Raw genomic sequence first — 23,364 nt, 5'->3', positions numbered from 1 at the left:
TATATTTACAAATAATTTCGTAATTCTGTATCTTAGAATCGAATACATCGTTTTCGCGGTCTTAGCTCTAAAGCAATCTGAACTGTAAATTGTCCACGGTGTTTCCGAGTGTAACACTTTGAATACATTTGTTTAGCATTGTTAGTGATGCATGCAAACAGGTGACGCAACCAGTCATTCTCCATTTAGATTTCTTGTGATTCAGTTTTTAGTGAGTTACCTTGATTTGTCTCTTCCTTTTCACTTCTAAATTTAACATCGATAATTACTATCACCTAACATAAGTGATGTTATTGAGTATTGAAAGGCGTGTTGTGTTGGGCAAGCATTTCAAACGACGATCACTTTTTGATGCACCTATCCTCAAATGTAGTATATAGTTTTACTCAATCGTGTACACTACTGTTGCCTGTATTTATCACCACCAGATTGGAATATTTCCTGGTGGAGATACTGCCCCAGAGGTTTCTACCAGTCCTATTGCCTAACATTACTTTTGAACACCGGTATACTTCTGTTGCCTTTATTTGACCGCAAATGCTACTAAATGAACGGGAATTTACTAATAAGCTAATCATCGCTAAATAAATAACAAAATATTTGTTTCTACTTTTTTTATCTGAAAAACTTAGTGGTTATTCGAGTCAATCGCATGGTAGCAGCTTCTACCAAGACTGCAGGATATTTCTTAATTGATTCAATATCAAAACAAAAAGTACTATCTACTCATAGTTCATTACAAAAAAAAATTATTTAATCATTTGAATTACTAGAAATCGAATTTTGTATTATCTATGATCAGTACAAAAATAAAATATTTACACAACATGCAGCCTGCAATAGGCAGTGTGCTATTTACTTTTCATTCAATTTTAGAAACAGAGGCAAAAGATAATTCAAACTCATTAGTCGATTACAGGTTGCACTTGTGTAAAACCAGCAATGCAGTTTTCCATAGGAACTGCCTAAATTGCATATGCAGTCACTCTTCATTCAGGAAGTTTTGAGGAGAATGTTATATTTCCCTGGAAAGGAGACATGCACTACTTTTTTTTGCACTAATAAAAACATATAGCTGTGCGGCATATTTTCAAGTTTTACTGCCCTCCATTTATAAACATTGCAGGTTCGCACTGAATTTTTCCATTAAATTTGACTCAACACCCAAATGTCTTCCAGTCCTCCTGAAAAATAAGTTAAATAAATAGACATTTTTATTTATATCCATTTAATTCTCCAATCAAGTCTTAATTAAAAAAAAATTACTTTGCATCCATGGCAACAACTATGTAAACAGTAGCAGTATTTTATGCACATTCAATTTCTCCCCAAAAGAGGCGTGACTTGCAAATCACACACACGTGATTTACAAAGTGCAACCTATACTGTACTTTCAAACCCCTTTTAGTATCAAAATATTCTTATATTCTTGTTGTTATTTATGTAAGTAATAGAAAATAATAAGTTACAATGGTAGTTTTTTCATTATTGTATTTTTATAGTACTTCTAGTAACTATACCCTGTTTGCGGCAAGATGTGTTTTTTTCCTGTTCACTATTTTTTTTTTTTTATTCAAATTATTATTTTTTTTGTCTACTTAATAAACTCATTATATATTTGTGTTTTTCTTGTGCCTTTGTGTAATAGCTATTTGAATCATGGTTAGTTTTACTACAATCTGTTTATTTTGTTGAATTTTTGTCTTCTTTATGTACTATACCATAAAATGCATAAAAAGTTGTCATACAAGCTTCAAAAAACTATCCCTATAACAAAAACATACACCTTATCTTTACTTTCTGTTTATGTTATAGCACACAAGCCTGTCAGCACTGATAAAAAAATTAAATGAAGAGAGGTCAAATTATATGAACTTGTCAAATTACAAAATAATGAGATTAGCCATCATGATGATTTTTATATGATTTATATAAAAAATCTTACATCTGGGGTCACCTTCAGTTCCATCAGATATAAACAAAAAACTTAGTCATTCATGATTGTTTAGTTGTAAGGTCCTATATTTGATGTTTAAATATTAAAATACTGGAATAAAGTGCATTTCAAACAATTCTTACAATAACAATGGGTCTAATCCCATGGCGTCTAAGGAAATACACATTTCAGAAAGGAAACAAGCCATATAATAAGGGGAAAAAATACAGAAATAAGACTTTACCTGCTGAAAAAGGCAAATTTGTGAGACTACCAAAAGACTTGTATGACTTAGTGACTAAATCTGTTCATAAAAAGAATGTTCAACTAATTCCTGCCTCTACAAAGTCAGCTCGCTTTCTAAGGCCGAAGCCTCCGACAAAAACAGAAGTTGAAAAATGTGCTGAAAATGAAACAAAAACAGGGTAAGAATACTTTTTTTGTTATTAAGCTTTCAAAAATAATTAAACTTGCTTAAAAAAGCCATTTATAAACAACTATGAAGAAAAAGGCATGTGTCTTATATGCCAATTCTTTAAATGTGACATCTGAAGAAAATGCAAGCTAGGATTATACTTATTTTAAAATTTCTAGTCCTATATATATTTTCAAGAGCTAAATAGTGCATGGTTTTTATATATAATATATATAAAAACACAGGCAAAGAAAAAAATATGCACTTTTGAGAGTATATTTGATCAAAAAGCTTATTTAAAGAAAACACTATTGTAAGGGAGGTAATTCAAAATAAAATTATTTTCACATTTTCCAAACTTAGTTTAACAAATAAAAAAACTAATTCACTTCAATTTTGGCAACATTTTTCAACTTCAGGTCAGAGAAAAATAGTTTTCGACTCCTTCGGATCAATGAACTTGAACAGATGTGGAATGAGGTTTTCATAGAACACAGACAAATATCCCCTATGTGTACAGGGTTCATATCATGGGATTTAAGTGCAGAGCAGCAAAGAGGGGCTGCCTGGAGGGAAAAGGCAAGCTGCAATGAGTGTTCTTACCATTCAAAAATGTTCAACCTTTACAATGAGGTGATCGCTAAGAAACGTGGTCGTCGAACAGCAGCTATTAATCTATCCATACAAGTCGCACTTAATCATATAGCTATCAGCACAACTGGTCTACAGAAATTATTTCTTGGTTCTAATATACCAGCTCCTTCCACTTCAAGTATGCAACACAGTGCTAATGTTGTTTCTGAAATTATAGAAGAGTACAATCAAAAGGATTTGGTTCAGAAAAGAAAATTAATTAAGGAAATAAACATATTAAGAGGTGATAATCCTAATATTATTAACATTCAGGCCGACGGAATGTATAATAACCCTATTTATTCCGGAATGGGTAAAACACCATTTCAACCAGCTACCCAATGTACATATAACATGTTAGAAAATAATACTTATAAGCACAGTATTGTAAGCACAAGACAAGTGTCTAAGCTTTGCTCAAATAAGAGTGAACATAAAACAAAAACAAAAGTTAAATCTCACAAAGGTCACTGTTCCGCAAACATTGAAATGCATGACAGCATAGGCAGTGAGGAGCGATGGGCTAAAGACTGCTTGTTAGACCTGAAAAATGATGGTCTGGAAGTTCAAGAAATTACCACTGACCCTGACAGCAGTGCATTTAGAGCTGCAGAGTCTCTTTTTAAAGCTGGTACAACCAATACTCAGCCAATTCATTTTCTAGATACAAGACATGTCTCCGCAAATCATAGAAATTTTATTAACAAAATGTCAGGTCTGAAGGAAATAATGCCGGCACGATTAGTTTCAGAGAAAGATAAAATGCTAAAAAGGTTTGCATTAGATATGGCAGCACGTTGTCAGGCAGAGTACAATGCTGCCTTTGATAAATTCAATATGGACTCTGTACGGGTAAAAGTCACCTATCATATGCATGTCATGCTATAGTTTCTTGCTATCAGGGTGATCATAACAGGTGTACAAAATATTCCCTTGTTTGTTCAAATAGGAACAGTTTGAAGACGTGGACTGAAAAATCAGCTTATCTGAAAAATAACTTTAAATTAAATAAATCAGAGAACACAGCAGCATTGTTACGTGAATGCGTAAAATATCGCCTTGGACCTACCATGCTAAACCGTACATGCAAAAACACTAACACACAAAAAGCTGAAGCAACTAACCGTGCAATACGTGCAACTGTACCTAGCAATGTAACATTTACCAGAAACTATAAAGGAAGGGTACATACAGCTATACACAATGTAAATAATGGCCCTGGAGAATCCATCGTTAAACTCTGTAAAGCGGCTGGGGTTCCCATCGAACCAGGAAGTCGTGCTGCCAGAGGTCTGAAAAATATTCAACAACACAATGAAAAACATAAATTATATAAGCAGTCAAAGCAGTACACAGATCAGAGATGCTCAAAAAAGCATGAACTATATAAAATATATGATGAGTATCAAGAGGAAAAAGACTATGAGAAAAACAAACTTTTACCGACAAAACGGCTGGCCGCAAAACAGCCTCAAGAGTATTCGTTTGCCAAAAAACTCCGATCAAGACATGTTAAAAATAAATAAATTACCTGCATCAGATAAGACAACACGGTAAATGATTATTTGTACACTGTTTTGTCCGTCTACAGAAAATTCTCTCTATGTTTATACTGTGCGACTCTAAAATCAGGTGCTCCGGTTTAATACATTTGGAGTTATGGCAAAGGTGTGAAATATCTAAAGGATCGCCGTTTGGAGAGAAACGGGGAAGATTTTCTTTTAATATTCTTTTATCTAGCATATAAGATAATCTGTGAGCTCTTTCAAGAGTTCTAGTGCCATCAGGCCAATTCATAACTTTTTTCCCATAGACCCCATGCTCCAAAGCTCCAACCCACACTGTACAGTCATAATTTCCATAATTTTTTTCACTTTTCTTAGACAAAGCTAAAGCCAATGCATTCCAAAATGATTCCATGTTGTTTCTGTAAAATGAAAACCCAAAAGGGGTCCGAAATTGGGATCCCAGGGAGGCTGAGGGGTGAATTCCCATTATTTACCTTATAGGTTGCACTTGTGTAAAACCAGCAATGCAGTTTTCCATAGGAACTGCCTAAATTGCATATGCAGTCACTCTTCATTCAGGAAGTTTTGAGGAGAATGTTATATTTCCCTGGAAAGGAGACATGCACTACTTTTTTTTGCACTAATAAAAACATATAGCTGTGCGGCATATTTTCAAGTTTTACTGCCCTCCATTTATAAACATTGCAGGTTCGCACTGAATTTTTCCATTAAATTTGACTCAACACCCAAATGTCTTCCAGTCCTCCTGAAAAATAAGTTAAATAAATAGACATTTTTATTTATATCCATTTAATTCTCCAATCAAGTCTTAATTAAAAAAGAATTACTTTGCATCCATGGCAACAACTATGTAAACAGTAGCAGTATTTTATGCACATTCAATTTCTCCCCAAAAGAGGCGTGACTTGCAAATCACACGTGATTTACAAAGTGCAACCTACAAACTTACAATAACATGTCAAAAGACAAAACACTGTATACAAAACACAGTGCAAGAATAAACCTTAGCAAAACAAGTGATGACATGGGTTGATACAGACGGATAAGAAGGCCTTGCTCCACTTGTTGCATCCGTAGAAAATACCACGATTAAAACTACATACACTGCATTTTGGACTTTCATTATACAAAATCGTTATTAAATGACAATTGATTGGTCTTGCAATCAAATCTGATCAGAAATCATATGTTAGAGACGAGTCCAAGTTAAGGAGAATAAAATAACCATATTTTTGTCCATCTGATGAGTTAAGCCTTTATCAACTGATTTTTATAGTTCGTTCTTATGTTGTACTGTTATACCACTGTCCCAGGTTAGGGGGAGGGTTGGGATCCCGCTAACATGTTTAACCCCGCCACATTATTTATGTATGTGCCTGTCCCAAGTCAGGAGCCTGTAATTCAGTGGTTGTCGTTTGTTTATGTGTAACATATTTGTTTTTCGTTCATTTTTTTACATAAATAAGGCCGTTAGTTTTCTCGTTTGAATTGTTTTACATTGTCTAATCGGGGCCTCTTATAGCTGACTATGCGGTATGGGCTTTGCTCATTGTTGAAGGCCGTAAGGTGACCTATAGTTGTTAAATTCTGTGTCATTTTGGTCTTTTGTGGATAGTTGTCTCATTGGCAATCATACCACATCTTCTTTTTTATATCACTGGATATGTAGATTGACGTCAAGTGAAGAAAAGGCAAATTTGACCAACAGTCAACGAACTACCAACATTAAAATCTCCAACAAAAAGGATTATATGCGCCATAACAGGACGCTAGTCATATATTACTTGGTATGAGACATCCGTTGTTTTGTCAATCGACAAAGCCAATAACGAGAAGGGACGATTTGTATACAATAGGAAATATCATTACGTTTGACATGACATAACTATTTGAACTGAGGTACGGAAAAAGTATTGAGAAATGCAAATTCAAATCATTCGTTTTATTCTTAAAGAAACTGTATGGTTCGAACCGTTTTTGTTCGAGCGTAACTGATGAGTCTTACGTAGACGAAATGGACGTGTGACACGCAAAATTATACGCCTTGTATCTCATATGAGTTTTTTTTAAATCCAAACAACAACCCTTATATTAAAACACATATTAAATGTATATTAACGATTTTATTGTGTTTAGGATACTTTATTGAAATAGTAATCAAAAATTGAAATTTCAGAATGATGCAAAAGAATTAGATCAAGGCAAATCTGTATTATAACAGTTAATAGTAGTTCGGAGCAAGATATTTTCAATCTAAAAGCATTTTCTGTGGACGATGGATGGACCGGATTCGTCGTATTCTTGTTTGCTGATCCACATCTGTTGGAAGGTTGAGAGTGAAGCTAAGATAGAACCACCAATCCATACGGAATATTTCCTTTCTGGTGGAGCAATAATTTTGATTTTCATTGTTGGTGGAGCAAGTGCTGTTATTTCTTTTTGCATACGGTCAGCTATTCCGGGAAACATTGTTGAACCCCCAGAGAGGACAGTATTGGCATACAAGTCTTTACGAATATCAACATCACATTTCATGATACTATTGTATGTCGTTTCATGCAAACCTGCGGATTCCATGCCCAAGAAAGATGGTTGTAACATTGCCTCTGGACATCTGAATCTTTCATTGCCGATTGTGATAACCTGTCCGTCAGGTAATTCGTAGCTTTTCTCTAATGATGACGATGAAGCGGCTGTTTGCATTTCTTGTTCAAAGTCTAATGCCATATAGCACAATTTTTCTTTTATGTCTCTAACGATTTCTCTTTCGGCTGTGGTTGTAAATGAATATCCACGTTCAGTTAGAATTTTCATCAGATAGTCTGTTAGGTCACGTCCAGCAAGATCCAACCTCATAATAGCGTGGGGAAGGGCATAACCTTCATAGATGGGTACTGTATGGGATACACCGTCACCAGAGTCCATCACAATACCAGTTGTACGACCAGAAGCATATAAAGACAAAACGGCCTGAATAGCAACATACATAGCTGGGGAGTTAAAGGTTTCGAACATAATCTGGGTCATCTTTTCTCTGTTGGCTTTAGGGTTGAGGGGAGCCTCTGTCAGTAAAACTGGATGTTCTTCTGGGGCAACACGAAGTTCATTATAGAAAGTGTGATGCCATATTTTCTCCATATCGTCCCAGTTTGTGACAATCCCATGTTCAATAGGGTATTTCAGAGTAAGGATTCCTCTTTTGCTTTGGGCCTCATCCCCAACATAGCTGTCTTTTTGTCCCATACCAACCATTACACCCTGAAAACCACAAAACGGCCATGTGAATATAATTTGTATATTAATCAAACAAATGTTATCCGCCTATTTACCCCTTAAATATAATTTCAAACATTGATCTACTAGTATAAAAAATATATATCAGAAGGACATACAAATTCCAACTTTCTGTTCATTTTGTAACGGTGAGAATGTAAATAGTACGTTAATTTTGGGTAGTTTTTCGACATGCATATTAATATACACCGAATGGTGTGCTTTCAAAAGCGAAATGGTCGATCTTGAAGACTTGGAGTGCTTTCAAGGTGCGTCGTACAATTTGATACGATTGTAATATTAACTTATAAAGTACTAATGTACATACGTAGGCGTGACTTAAGTCACTGAGGTGTAAATCATCACCAATTAATGGTTCCGGCAAAGTGTACCGGCAACCTGTACGGTACAAAACACTTTTTCTTCAATAGTCTTGTCACTTTGTGACGATGATGAGAAGCAGAATTTGAAATATATGGGTTTGAATGAATTTAAAACAAAAACACAACATAATTTTGCATTTCATTGTATAACAAGGCAATTTGTATGAATAAAAATAGACAAGGTTTACTCAAAACACCTGATTACCATCCGAATCTTTATAAATAGTTATCAAAGGTACCAGGATTATGATTTAATACGTCAGACGAGCGTTTCGTCTATATCAGACTCATCAGTGACGCTTAGGTCAAAATAGTTATTAGTCCAAACAAGTACAAAGTTGAAGAGTATTGAGATCCCAAAATTAGTTCTAAAATTACACATCATTTTTCATAAAGTTGAAGCTATCTGAGGCCCTGTTTAAACAATTTTGGCAACAAAGTTTAGGTTCATCTGACAAAAAATTTAGGATACTTTTTAAACACTTAAGTGTCTTTTTCAGTTGATTCAATTAGTTTGTGTGAAAGATTTTAACTGATTCAGTCATTAAAAACCCTCGGATTCAAGCTTAAATATGAAAAATCTATCAAATATGCAAAAAAATAAAAATGTCACTTTTCAGATGGTTTTTGTCAAAAATGAAAGTGGCCGCATCCGTGTTCATTCTCAATCTTTATATATGTTATGTATTATCATCAAACACAACTTATATTTCAATATTAAGAATGAACACAAATGCGGCCGCTTTCATTTAAGACGGAAACCGTCTAAAATTTAATTAAAGTGCTATAATAGTGAAGATTTCAGTAATTTAGCATGACTTTAATAATGATGCTAGTACCCGATATATGTGCATTGTATTGTCAAAAACAGCCCATATTCATGTAGCAGAAGCATTCTTCTTTCCAATAAATATCTGAAAGTTTACATTTTAACAATTTTGTAAAACTGCTATATTTTGGGGCCAAAAAAAGGGGTCTTACTTTGTGTATCAAAGTTCCAAAATGATTCCCTCAGCTTTTACTGATGACCTCTGGTTTTTTTTTCAAATTGACCAAACCAGGAAGTTGTCTAAGTAAAGTAGATTTTTTTTGGATTGGACTAAATAGCGATACGTTGTATAGTTTGTTAAAAACTTTAATTATTAACAAACCTGATGTCTGGGTCTTCCAACAATTGATGGAAATACAGCTCTTGGAGCATCATCTCCAGCAAATCCAGCCTTACACATTCCTGATCCATTGTCAATTACCAAAGCGGCTACGTCTTCATCGTCCATTTTAGATTTATGTTTTACCTTGTAACAACCTTTCTATTACTGTCACAACAATTGACTGGGAAGACTTTAAAATTCACATTAGTTTTATTAACCGGTCTTCCTCTTCTTTGTACCTTTTTACGAAAGCGATATGTTACCATATATGGCGATAAGATATGAATGTTATTATTAGCAGATATATAAAGCAAAAGCTTTTAGTTTATACGCTGGTTTAAACGTCATGCTCTTTGAAGCATATATTTATCTATTTTAAAAATATGCATAATAATCTTACACTTAGGTATTATATCTTTATTTGTTGTAAAATCAGAAATAAGTTTTTCTTCTGCAAACTTTAGAAATATGATTATGGTGCTTTTTGTAAACATTTGTATGATGAAGGTGCACGCATTGTTACATATTAATATGAGACAATGTTTTGATTGCTGTACAAAGAAGTGATATACCATGTATAGTTTACGGATATATGGTTACACAAATCAACCAAGCATTTTTTCCTTTTAAAATCCGGTTCGTTTCGATCAATTCTCTCTAAATTCTTTATATTCTTTTATAGATTATCGTTGGTTATCTCAACGAGATTGATTGTCATTAATCTTCGAGTTGAGATGACCAATGATAATCTGTTTATCGCTATTTTATCTATGACAAGGTTGTCAATTCCATGTCAATTTCATTAGCAACGCCACGTGGCTCCTATGTTTCTAGCAATAATTTTCCATCTCAACCGAGTAGCATAATATGAAAAATTATCACAAAAATGGATCAAAGGAAAAATGCACAAAATAGCGATAATACTTGTTATTGCTTTATTTACGTTAAAGAAAAACACAGTTGGACTTTGTTTAAGTGTGCAAATTTAACGTTTCGTTTTCCCTAGATATCATATCAGAGAGAACATATCGTGTTTCTTGTGATAAAATTATAACATCAGATATCTGATCAATAAACATTTAGAAAAGAAAAGACGAATTAGCTATAAGTAAATAGTTTCAGTTAATTATCAAGTCTTTGGTTTTAACTCAACCGCCAGCGAAGCTACAACCTTATTTACTGGAGATGAGCCTCGACAAATTGCAACGTGGTAATTTGAAAATAATGGGTATAATACATAAGGAAAATATACATGAAATACGATATTTAAAATTAGATGCAAGATTGTATTTACTGAGATAAGGACATAGTAAACATATATTTTAAAGGTTTAAACAAAAGAACGTATAATTTCCGTATCACATTTTGAAATCTTTTTAATACATCAATGTTATTTTTCTTCTTAATCTATATGTCGTGTACAAGTTGCGATTTTGTACAGGTTATAACTTGTATAATGCAAAAATGCAAGTTATAACATGTACAAAAGTACCACGTACATGTTATAACCTGTACAAAATATTGCTTAAAAATGGTTTTAACTTGTACAAAATCGAAAAATAAGGATATTTACCTCAATGATATTTTTATAACTGTTTTATTATTCCTTCACGTAACTTTGTTAGTGTGTTTTGTCCTTTTTTGATACAGTTAATATCCAGGGGTCGGTATTACGAAGTATTCTTAAGACCTGTCATAAGATATATCTTAGGACATGTCTTATGATCCTCTAATGACTATATCTATGGACATATCTTTATTTGATGAATTATAATTGTGAGTGTCCACTTTAAAGGCGTAGTAAAATACTTTCATTCTAGTTGAAACTAAAAGACATAAGAGGATAGCCAGGATAGATGTGTCTACAAAGACAATTGGCAATGGAAATGGGGTATGTGTTTAAAAGACAACAACCCACCCATGGAGCACACAACATCCAAAGGCCACAAAAAAATGCTCTCAAAGTAGAGGATATATATTTAAAACATCAAAATGACATTCGCCTCTTGCAATGATCTTATAGTTTAAAAATAAAATGAGTTATAAATTTACATAAGTCATGCTGAAGGCCGAAAATGTTGAAGAGTAGATCCAAAGATATTGACAATGAAGCGTGGTCCAATGAAAACTATTTAAGCTCTCTCTTGCTTTTACAGAGTAAGCATATAAGACATTGATTTAGTCTTTTCATGCTATAAAACAAGAGGGAGGAGTATTACCAAACATTATTAGGCATCGTTCTTTAAATTTTTGGAAGAATTTAGTTACTAGTATCTAATGTAATTGTCATTGAGGGAATGCAAGGTTTTAGTAAATAGTTTCACACTTATTTAAGCCATGATGGACTGCATAAAACATACAATTAACCATAAACGTCAAAATCATTCAATCGCGTAGTGGAATTTACTATTTGTGGACTCTTATAAATTCTGTATATAACTTTTCGACTATTTTCAATCTCGGTCTATTTCTGAAATTTATTCTTACATACTTTTGATTTTTAACCCTATATGCTAACATTGCCTATGTAAATTTTAAAAATGAGTGTATTCACATTGAACGACAAATTTATGTGACGTATAAAATTTTCTGACGTCAGACACTCAATTCAATGAATGTGTTTGTAGGTAGATGTTGTTTTCTGTTAAATTGTTCCTTTTAAAATTGTTATACGATGATGACTGATAGTGGAATTAACTATTTGTGGATTCTTATAAATTCTATATACAACTTTTGGACTATTTTCAATCTCGGTCTATTTCGTAATAGTAAAAGTTCAATGATAAGTTAATATTGATATTAAAAGACCTCCGAGCAAAAAGGGTGTTCAGATCCCCGAGCCCGAAGGGCGAGGGGATTTAAACAGCCCTTTTTGTGAGGAGGTCTTTTAATGTCAATATTAACTTAATCATTGAACTTTTACTGCCTTACAAACCGTCAAAAATATAAGAAAAGTACATAAAAAGCACTTGCAGAAACCTAATTCCCCTCAACTGGACGAGTCCAAATATGTTAAACTTTAATGATAGTTAAACAGTACCAAATTGACATGAACACGGACCGATTTAACGGCATTAAATCATATAATTATTTATTTATGATAACAAAAAAAAATAGCATCTAAATAACACCAAATGATAGTTTTACAAATTAGGGGTTAAATTTATATTTTTTAGCCAACTTTTCAAAATAACGATTTCTTATTTAATAAATCAGGCAATCAAAACCCCCATACAAGCCTAATTTATAACTGACCAATGAATATTAGGCCCAACAACTTCATGCTATATATACTTGATGTTTTTGATCTATCAGTAATCATGAAATAGAATCGTTAAGATCAGACCTTAGAAAACAGTAAGTAAACTCTTCCAACAATTAGCTTTTTAAACAGCTTGTTTAAGAACTTCTAATCGGACAGTCCTAAGGATTGCATGCGGTCCTTCACAATAATCATCCGGTAAATGTTCCTTTTGTTTCTGATTTGGTAATTTTCCTACATTAAGATACATACGAATGCAAAATAATAAGTTTTGTCTTTTCAGTCCAATTAATTAATAGATCTTGCTTTATTTTTTGTGTTTTTTTTTAAATAAGAACTATGCATGCAAACTTCAATGATTAAAACCGTATTAAACAAGGTTTCACTGTCCCGATCAAAACGTGTTGGGTGAGATATGCTTGCAAGTTCAATATATTTTATGAAAACAAACACTTTAATTTAGTCGTCCGGTATTCCCTTTTCATGTCTAAATGAAGCAAAAACACCTGAAAAAATATTTATCTTTCTTTGTTTTATCCTTGCCTGACAAAAACAAAATCATATGTTATAAATCGTATTTAAACATTTAAGGAATGACTGTAATATTTTTTCTGTCTATGAAGAAATAACATTAAAAAAAGTGCACACTGAATAACGCGCGTAGCGGGTCATTTAGCAGTGTGCACCACATTTTTTATGTTATTTCAAATAGACAGAAAAAATATTACAGGCATTTCTTATAATTTAATTCTAAAATCCATTTTAAACCGTAGAAAACCATGAAAAAACGTTGATGACGTCACGGTCACATGACTAAATTATGTCTATGGGCTCATAACAAAATAACCTCAGCCAATCAGAAGATGCGTTACATCCAAAATTAAATTATTAGATAAGAACAATAATAAAAAACTATTTTAAACTTTTGAATAAGCAGTCAGTTATGTGATAAACTGAAGAGACCCCCCCCCCCCCCCAAAAAAAAAAAAGAAAACAACATAAAAATTTAAATGGAAATTATAACATTTTACAAGACATTGTCTTTGTGTGCTAAGTACTAGTACTGTACCAGAAAAATTAATTAAATTGATTGATTGTGGTTTGCTTTACGTCCAGTAGCAAATATTTCATGCCTGTTAATGACTATAACACATAAATTTTAAATACAATAGGTAAGTCGTACAATAGGAGGTCGACAATGAGGTTGGACGTGAAACTTTAAAATACCACTAGATAATGAGGGTATATTGAATAAGTACAGAAATTAAGACTTGAAACAGCAGGCAAAATTTGAACCACTCAAATAATAGGTGCAAGAGTTTTTAATTTGATCCATAAAATCTACCCTGAAGTCAATCATCCATGTTTACGTGTAGTTTACAATATCATTTCACGCATCCAATTTAGGTTAGATACGTTTGACTCGCTTTAGTAACTGTGAGAATTCTGTAATACTGTATTGTGTATTGTACTTTAGTTTTTGGTATGATATTCTGTACCACCGATCACTACCGCTCTCCTGGTTGGTCTCGTGTGGGGGCGTTCGCCTCGAGAGCGGGAGGTCATTAAATTTGTTCGAATCCCGAACGGGTCAAACAAAGACGTTAATTAAATTGGTATTCTATTTCAACGCTGAACACGTGGCATCATAGAGTAAGAGCACAGACTGGCCGGCTCAGAGCCGGAAATGTGTCCGGGTCAGGTGACTTTTCTTCCTGCCAACAAATATCTTGTGAACTTACACGATAAAAAAAAACCCGACTCAGCTTGTCAGTCTAGTAAAAAAACGGGATTAATACTTTTATTATATTTACACGTAATCGTCCTGAATATTAATTTTATTTGCCGCTGGTCGTCATCCATTATCATTATTTATTTTACCGTTTTATTATACAGTGAAGTGTTTTTCTTTTACTGGAATATATATTAAAAAGTCTTAAATTTTCACCAATCAAAATTAAAAAAATGGCAGGTGAAATTTTTCAAACACTTGTGATTGTTGGGATTATTATCTTTGACGGTATATAATATTTAATCAAATGTGCCTTTTCGGATATATAATATTTGACGGAAAATATTATTCAATTTACTCCGTATAACTATTATTTAGTCATGGGTAGGTTTTGAGAATATTAATCTGTATACGGAATGTTCTATAAAAAAAGACCGAATGTTGACTTTAAATATTTTTATTTATCTGTGTCTTTGGGTTGCTGTCGCATAAATGTATGCCTTTATCTCCTTTTATTCCAAACCTAATTCGCTTGGGTATAGAAATATTGACATCTCTAGACCTCTCCCGTCCCACACCATACCCTTGCTAAATGGGTGCGTTCGTTTGGCTTATTGGTTATATAAATACGTAGCTTTGTCCGATCAGAATATAATAGGAATGAATATCAGATGCCTTGTGCAGTGAGAATTCCACGCTATCTTTACCTTAAAAAAACATTAAAGGGAAAGACGATCTACGCACTAGTTGAATGATTGAAATGTGTAAACAACAAGAAAAATCAGCTTAATCTTTTTAAATAAGTCGCATGGCTGTTTTTAACAACATTTTCTGTGACTTTTGCTAGAACAATAGTAGATGAAAAAAAAAAAATAACAAAACCGATCAGCAAGACAATATAAAAAAAATGAAACGCTCAAAATAAGTTGAATCTTTTTTATAAATTGTTGTCAACCTTTTTTATCATTTTTTTTGTTGCGTTTATAAAATGACAACTATTATACCAGTCTGAGATATAAATAAACTTGAAACAGCAAATGTTGTCACCTAGACGAGACAGCCGTCATTGTACGCTTCAATGTATGAGCTATTGCCACTCCTAGACGAGACAGCCGTCATTGTACGCTTCAATATATGAGTTATTGCCACTCAATGAAGACTGTTTTTCTGTTCTAGTTCCTCCCCTATTAGTTTTGCTGGAAATTATACAATGTAACCCCTGATGTGTTCTACGACAACGTTTTTATTTAATTAAAAAAAAAAGATGAAATGCCTAGAGAAAAATGATGGAAGAAATGCTAAGATTTACGCATAAAAATTCAAATGTAAATAAAAATGAAATATATAAAAATTGGAAAACTGTTTGAGACTATAATCAACTGATGACAAATGATTATAAATCACTAAATGAAGCTGGTTTATTTATTGCTCCTTTGTGTCCAGTGACAAATATGTCATGCATATTCACGACTAGATTCAAAGTGGATCAATTTTGAAGCAAATGTTTACAAATTTAGAGTGGCACTTTTTACAATAAGGCAGAGCATTCGCTAGAGGTAAAACGTATGCCGTAATAGAATAGATTTAACCATTATGATTAAACTCGTAAGTTAAGCCCTCCTTCCCTCTGTTGTCTCTACGGTAGACGAATGCCATAAACAAAACGTCATCAATTTACAATCAATAACGGCCACTATAAGTAAATGAGATATGGACCTTTTTATAAATTGATTCCTATTGCAACCAACATCTCCCGGTTCGGGACAGGTTATTCATTTCCACAAAATACCGCCTGATTATTGATTGAAGATATTTAAGCAACAAAAAGCACTTTGAATCAAACAAATTCTTGATATTGTAAATTAAGGTATTTTGCTGGGTGTTTTTTCCCAATCCTATTTCGGACCCCCTGATTTTAAGAGGGCGTATCTAATTAGTCATGCCCGATTAACTTTGATAGAATTGAACCTCAACTTAAAAACCTACATCGGGTAAATAAGTTCGAGGTACAATAAGTAGACAATAGAAATCCTTTGTGAAATAGGATCGTTCCAGGTATCTTAGAAAATAAATTTGCGTTGAATAACAATGAAAAATGCACGAGCAGGTTTGTAATGATATGTATTCTTACATACTTTTGATTTATTAACCCTACATGCTAACATTGCCTATGTAAATTTTAAAATTGTGTGCATGCACATTGAACGACAAATTTATGTGACGTATAAAAAAAATTCTGACGTCCGACAAACAAATCAATGAATGTGTTTGTTGATAGATGTTTTTGTGTTCTGTTAAATTGTCCCTTTTAAAATTGTTATACGATGATGACTGATGTACCCATCTTTTGACTATTTTATTTATTGTGTCTGTTTAGTTTACGCATCAATGTAAATATAACGGAATTTGACGAGACTGTCATCAAAGTGAGAGGGTTCGCGCTATAAAACCAGGTTTAATCCACCATTTTCTACATTTGAAAATGCCTGTACTAAGTCAGGAATATGACAGTTCTTGTTCATTCGTTTTTGGTACGTTTTGTTATTTGATTTTGCCATGTGATTATGGTCTTTCCGAATTGATTTTCCTCTAAGTTCAGTATTTTTGCAATCTTACTTTTTACATGAAAACACATTTTGCCAACATAAGTCATGAAGCATATATTTCTGAAACTTTGTGAGCATTGTCCTCTACAAAAAAGACACGTTCTGGCCTATTTATTGTTGTTCTTTATGCATTGGTGAATTTAAATGTATATTTTACTTCATTAAGATTTATCTTAAATTTTGAACAAGTTAAAACCATTTTTAAGCAATATTTTTTACAGGTATGAGGTACTTTTGTACATGTTATAACTTGTATTTTTGCATTATACAAGTTATAACATGTACAATATTTTTGTACGTTATAACCTGTACAAAATCGCAACTTGTACACGACATATAAACATCAAGATTCTTTAACAAGATACATCTGTTTGTATGAAAAAGAGGATCTCGCATGTGGCAGTCAGTATATATAAATGACAAACGTTAACCTAGAGATATGTGATACTAAGTATATCATTACTTGTAAAAAAAACTCAAACTTATCCATATTTGATCACATATAGTTACCAGAAAATATCAATACTAGAAATGTGTCACATTAAAATTCAAAACAGATGTTAGATATGATGGTCGATTTACCATTACTTTGTTGGTTGAAGGCTATGGAAATACACATTATTATTATAAATTAATAGTAAAACCTCACACACACATGACTTCGAATGTATAATTGTTTTCAAATAATTCCTTTAGTTTCCTCTCGATAAAATTGATGATTTAGAGTCGTATCCTGTTGTTATGTTGGTGAAACTATGTCCTGGTAGTACAAATATACTCTAAATTAAAATAATAATGTTTTTGAACGTTGTTTTTGCCCTGTATAAGTCAGTATGTTAATATACCAAAGAAAAATATGATGAAGTTAAAATATTCAAATTATAATCCGCTCTATAGAGTTTTAATTGGTGGTTTGCTTTTGCGTCAATCGGTGTTTTAATTGTGCCAAAACAATCTTTCATTTACGCCACAAACCCATTTCGTTTGTGTCAAAAATAAAACATTTCCTTTTACACTAGTATAACATTAAATAAGTTCTTCCGTTATTTGAATAAATGCACCGTATCATTGCAAATGTATAATATATTAGAAACTATCCATGATATAGACATGAGTAATGTAACATGCTCACACAGTGTTTTAATGTAGAACAAAATCAGTAGATTTGGCTAATTAAGTCCTGATAATTGAATAAAGTAACATTTAGTTAAGTAGAAAATTGATTTAACGTTAATTATGCTCCAAATACAAATTGCTTGCTAGACTCTCTTAAATTTGTAATAAAAGTAAGATAACTCTGATTATTTTTCCCAATATTTTGTCATTATGGGGAAATTCGATTTTTATAAATAATCTTTGTTCAAACGCTTTTTGTACTTGGAAGTTACTGTGTTATGTTTGTGCGTATGTGTATTTTGTGTGTGTTGGTGTTGGGGAAAGTCTTCGTACCAGAACAAACCTTGCATGGAAACAGATCGGACTTCAATGAAAGTTCTACCACTTAAATAAGTAACTACTTATATATGCTTATAACAACTGTAAGAATTTTCCAAGATATACTATTTATATTAATCAGATAAGCTGTCACTCAATCCAGTAGGCTATACTATAAAAAAGATGCACGTGTAAAGATAATTTATGAATACATAAAATGTTTATCGTTTTCTTTTTTAGTTTTTGGATTTCTTATCTTATAACATGACAATCGTGAAACATTCAGTAGTATTGCTTTCCGACTTATTTGAACAAACTTTTCAAAATTATTAGATTTATGTGTCAGAGGGTAAGCGTTTAGCTAAGAATAATTCGCGTCCACTTTCAAGGTTGTGACGTCAATAATAGTGTCCACCTTGGAGGGTATCCTTAGGTATGCCGCTCGATGTCAAGTCCAACTCTGACGTCCGCGTTTACGCCCAAATATAGCGTCAGTGTATGCGCGCAGGTCCAAATATAGCGCTCGCGTCCGCGTCCGAGGTTTGGGGGTCACACAACACATACAATACTACTAACGCCACATGCACGGTGTTACCTATGTTTGACACAGGGTGGCGGTTTTAAAGCGAGAAAAAGGCAATTGATTTAAGTAAATGTATTCAATATTCTATTTTGAGAAATGTTTGCACAATATAACGTATTGTATTGAAGGAACCGAACCATAATCTATGTCCGGCAAGCAAAAACAGATGTTTCCAGTGATCCGTTTAATTTTCTCAAACCCCTATCCATTGTTTGCCGTGTTGCAGATGTTGAGACTTCATAGAGACATTTACACACATTTTACAAGTCTATGGTCCATAAGGTATCACCCCCTGGTGTCAGCTGCCTTTGGGAAACCATAATACTTTCCTATTTGCTGTTGACACAGGATGAGTCATAGACATTAACTTCTATTTTCTTTTTGACTAGTTATTTTATGTTTAATTTATCCAGTGTACTATACATGGATATCTATTTTTCGTTTTTCTTTTTTGGGCTGCTTGTTTGTTATCTATATCGACCACACTTGCGTAAAAAAAATGCATTAGTATCTTTAAAAAAAAATCATAGATTCTTTATCTACATATTCTTTAAGAACTTAAATAGATCTCATTAACCTTTTTTTATCTCATTGCTTGTATGGTATTATGAAAATTATTGATGTAATGTTTATGTACTAAATGGGTCCCATAATTGGAAATAAAATATCTTCTTCTTCTTCTTCTATCCAAGTTTTGGGATTAAAAATTACTTTTGGCGATGTGTTGCCGTAATATTTATATAGAAACTAATTCTACTATTGTAGAATTTAACCAATTGCCAGCTTTTTTGTCAAAATTTGATGTGTTTAAAGTTAGTTTTATCGAAATGTAATGCGTCTCTCGGGGCGTCATATTTTCGTCTCCCGGGTGTCAACATTGCGTCTCTCGGAATGTCATACTTTGCGTCTCTCGGGTGTCATATTTTGCGTTTCGAGTGGGTGAGGAATTTATCAAAACAATGATGGATTTGCCTATTATTCGGTCTATATCTATTACAGTTTGTGCACAAATACTTTATCATGATAACGTATGGAAAACTTTAAGGCATTTCATTTGGCATACAGTATAGTGTAACGGGGTATTTTCCAGGCAACTACAACATAAACGATGATATAGGGTTCTTTTCCTTTTATAACACAATATTTAGACCCTACAACATATAATAACAAATAATAAATATTCATATGACAAGACAGTACATGTAACATATGGACAAAGGGGAATAACTACAATTCATACTTATTCCTTCAATATCTTTATACTCAAATAAGTCCGGTAAGCACACAGGCACTTGTCTCAGAAAAAAATTTCCTATATACCTTATTATAACACAAGGTACTTAACTTGCATTTTAGAAAAATGTCAGGTGGTGACGAAGTTCCGTTATATGCCGCTTTATAGGCTGTCAACCCCGCTAAAACTTGTTATATCGTAAATCTAAATTGATTTATCTTTACAATGGTGTATGACATGCCTACATTTGTTGTCGGAATCATCCGTAGCAATCCTATCAAAGTATGTCAATCGTAATAATTTTGCAAACCGCTGAAGAATTGGCAATACACGTCCGCAGTAAATGATTTATTATAAAAATTGTTTTAAAAAAAACCTGTTAGTTTTCGTATGAATAGAACTTATCATACAGTTAGTAAAATTGTATAATATACCGTGAAAAAAACCTAACAAGTGTTGTTTGTGGTATGTCTAATAAGTTACAAATTTTCCCGTGACGTCAATGTCTTGCAGACTCTCTCTTGACTTTACGTATGTTGATGTAGGTTCTTGTATTTAACAAATCAGGAAGACTTGAAAATATTAAAATATCATTAGGAAACCAGACTTTAGAATGTGTACAGAACTACACATACTTAGGTATAAATTTTTCATCATCCGGGAGTTTCCAAATAGCAAAGAAAGAACTTTATAACAAAGGAATGAAAGCATATTTCAAATTAAGGAAGAGACCTTTTCAGTGGAAAGCCCAAAACCTAGTACTTTATTACACATCTATAACCATACAATCCGACCAATCTTGTTGTATGGATCTGAAATTTGGGGTTATATACCACATAAGAAACAAATACATTTGGATAACTTTATATCAAAAGAAACTGATTATCTTGTACTAGAGAAAATTCATACTAAGCTTTGTAAATTTTCACTTGGAGTTAATATAAAAACATCAAATATGGCATGTAGAGAAGAATTAGGTTCACTCCCTACACTGTATTATGTAATAATGAATATGGTAAAATATTGGATCCATCTTATGCAAGATATTGAACCTTCAAATATTATTCTAAGGGAAGCCATAAATCTATCTCATTCTATGGACAAACATAACCAGGAATCCTGGATAGGAAGCATTAAACATATATTTAAATTTCTAGACTTAGAATATCTATTTGTTAACCAGTCAAACTTTAAACAAAACCATATTCTAAAAAAATCAATTTAGATTTACGATATAACAAGTTTTAGTGGGGTTGACAGCCTATAAAGCGGCATATAACGGAACTTCGTCACCACCTGACATTTTTCTAAAATGCAAGTTAAGTACCTTGTGTTATAATAAGGTATATATAGGAATTTTTTTTCTGAGACAAGTGCCTGTGGTTAAGCACACAAATATAACTCTTTAGTTAACTTTCCAATACAATATAATTCATATGTATCTCATAATGATAAAAATTATATACATCTCAAATCACTTAATGAGTTGTCCATTTTATAAATAGATTTGTATACCAAGTATACAAATTCTGACCAACATAAATATATCACATAAACTACACTTCACATAAACAGACAATTACGTAAATAAAACATAGACAACACAGACATTACAAATAGACAACATAGAACACAATGCTTACCATGTATATGGTACATAGGTCGATGTCATATCTGGAGGCATCACAGTGCTGTATATACAAAATCTGAGCACTACTCATATGACAATTTGACAAGGTATTTAATCCATATCCTGAATAAATAAAAATATAACATTCATAAGTCCTGTGACAGGACTATTTCACCAATTAAATAAAATACACAACTACATCTAAAATACATAGTTTCAGAATTCTGTATTATTCAAATGCCAAAGTTATCTGTCTTTTACTTTTATTGTAACTTTATAATATTTAAAGTACTAGAATGTTTTATATTAAAATGTTTAATATGACTGTGTTTTTATAAAATGATTTAATCTTTTACTCTTTCGTACTCCAAATATTCCTCCATTCGGTATCCGGTCGTTCCGGCCCCAAACCGATCCGGCCCCAAGTAAAGTCGATCCGGCCCACGTCGATCCGGCTCTAAGTCGATCCGGCCCCATAATAAAATATGAAATAACTATATTGATTTTGGAGGAATTTGTGACACATTTTAACAGTATAAATGGAATTTGCAAAAAGTGTCCGATGATGGATGACAACAGGTAAGTGAAGTATAGGAGTACCAGTTAAAGAACTATTTCAAATCGATACGAAAATGAGTGTTATTGTTGAATTGCAAACAAAACTGTTACTACCGATGCTGCTACCAAATTGCTGATAGAGAAGGAATTGGATTGATCATTGTGTTGATGATAATGTGCTTGTTCTATGTTCTGGCAGCAGACTCAAATCAGTGATATTTTGATGATTATCTTACATGTAAATTTAAATAAAGTTGTTAAAAATTTGGTGTTAGTAAAAGTCTTAAAATAAAGAAAAAATATATAAAAAGTGTCCGAATTCAAAACATTATCAAACTCTCTAAAAATGCCTAGAATGCAGGATTTTGCACCATTCATTTCATACCCTCCAAAAAATTTTTCAATTATTTTGCCTCACTAAAATAAGATGCCTAGCTACGGCCTTGAAATTTTTTACCGTACACCTTTTACATTATAATAAAAATCATAAACATTTATGAATTACATTAATATATATCTTTATTTTTATTCCTTATAAATATATTTTTTATTGGGGCCGGATCGACTTTACATATGGGCCGGATCGACGTGGGGCCGGATCGACGTGGGACGGATCGACTTGGGCCGGATCGACGTGGGGCCGGATCGACCCGAAAGCCTCCATTCAATACATACAATCAATCATTTCACAAACTATTAAAATGACATACTATTAGTTTGTTAATTAGAAATAAGGTTAATCAACTGACCTGAATACAAGAATATTGAAAATCCAAGAAGTATAATATAAATATCATGAATGTCAGAGTTGAATATAACAAGCAGGTAATTTTCACTGCATTCCAATATGTCTGCAGTCAAAATCTACCAAAAACAATGTAAACCTGTAGTAAGGCCTATGGCCTGAAGATTGACCAATCAAAAAGTTAGAATTTTCCCTCCAAAATGATATGAAAGAAAAGAGGTTCACCAAAGGGAAAAGAGAATAATACTAGAACAATAGTG

The 23,364-nt window shown here is 32.7% G+C and overlaps 1 protein-coding gene and 1 long non-coding RNA gene across 2 annotated transcripts; both read right to left on the bottom strand.

Annotated features, from left to right (window-relative positions):
• Nucleotides 1–492: 492 nt before the first annotated feature.
• LOC143082201 (uncharacterized) lies at nucleotides 493–21,913 on the bottom strand. The gene is made up of 5 exons (XR_012980313.1): nucleotides 21,815–21,913; nucleotides 4,987–5,258; nucleotides 4,177–4,276; nucleotides 2,955–3,150; nucleotides 493–1,184 (listed from the first exon to the last, which is right to left on the bottom strand). It is a non-coding gene; the product is annotated as an uncharacterized LOC143082201 (long non-coding RNA).
• On the bottom strand, nucleotides 6,617–9,571 carry LOC143082200 (actin, cytoplasmic-like). Its single transcript, XM_076257782.1, has 2 exons — nucleotides 9,321–9,571; nucleotides 6,617–7,771 (listed from the first exon to the last, which is right to left on the bottom strand). The coding sequence occupies exons 1-2, from the start codon at nucleotides 9,444–9,446 to the stop codon at nucleotides 6,767–6,769; spliced, it is 1,131 nt and encodes a 376-aa protein (XP_076113897.1). The 5' UTR covers nucleotides 9,447–9,571; the 3' UTR covers nucleotides 6,617–6,766.
• Nucleotides 21,914–23,364: the final 1,451 nt, after the last annotated feature.

This window comes from Mytilus galloprovincialis, chromosome 7, assembly GCF_965363235.1.
Source record: "Mytilus galloprovincialis chromosome 7, xbMytGall1.hap1.1, whole genome shotgun sequence".
In the NCBI taxonomy this organism is placed as follows: Eukaryota; Metazoa; Mollusca; class Bivalvia; order Mytilida; family Mytilidae; genus Mytilus; species Mytilus galloprovincialis.
The sequence above is the reverse complement of the archived record's forward strand: the minus strand, read 5'-3'. Positions and strand labels throughout refer to the sequence as shown.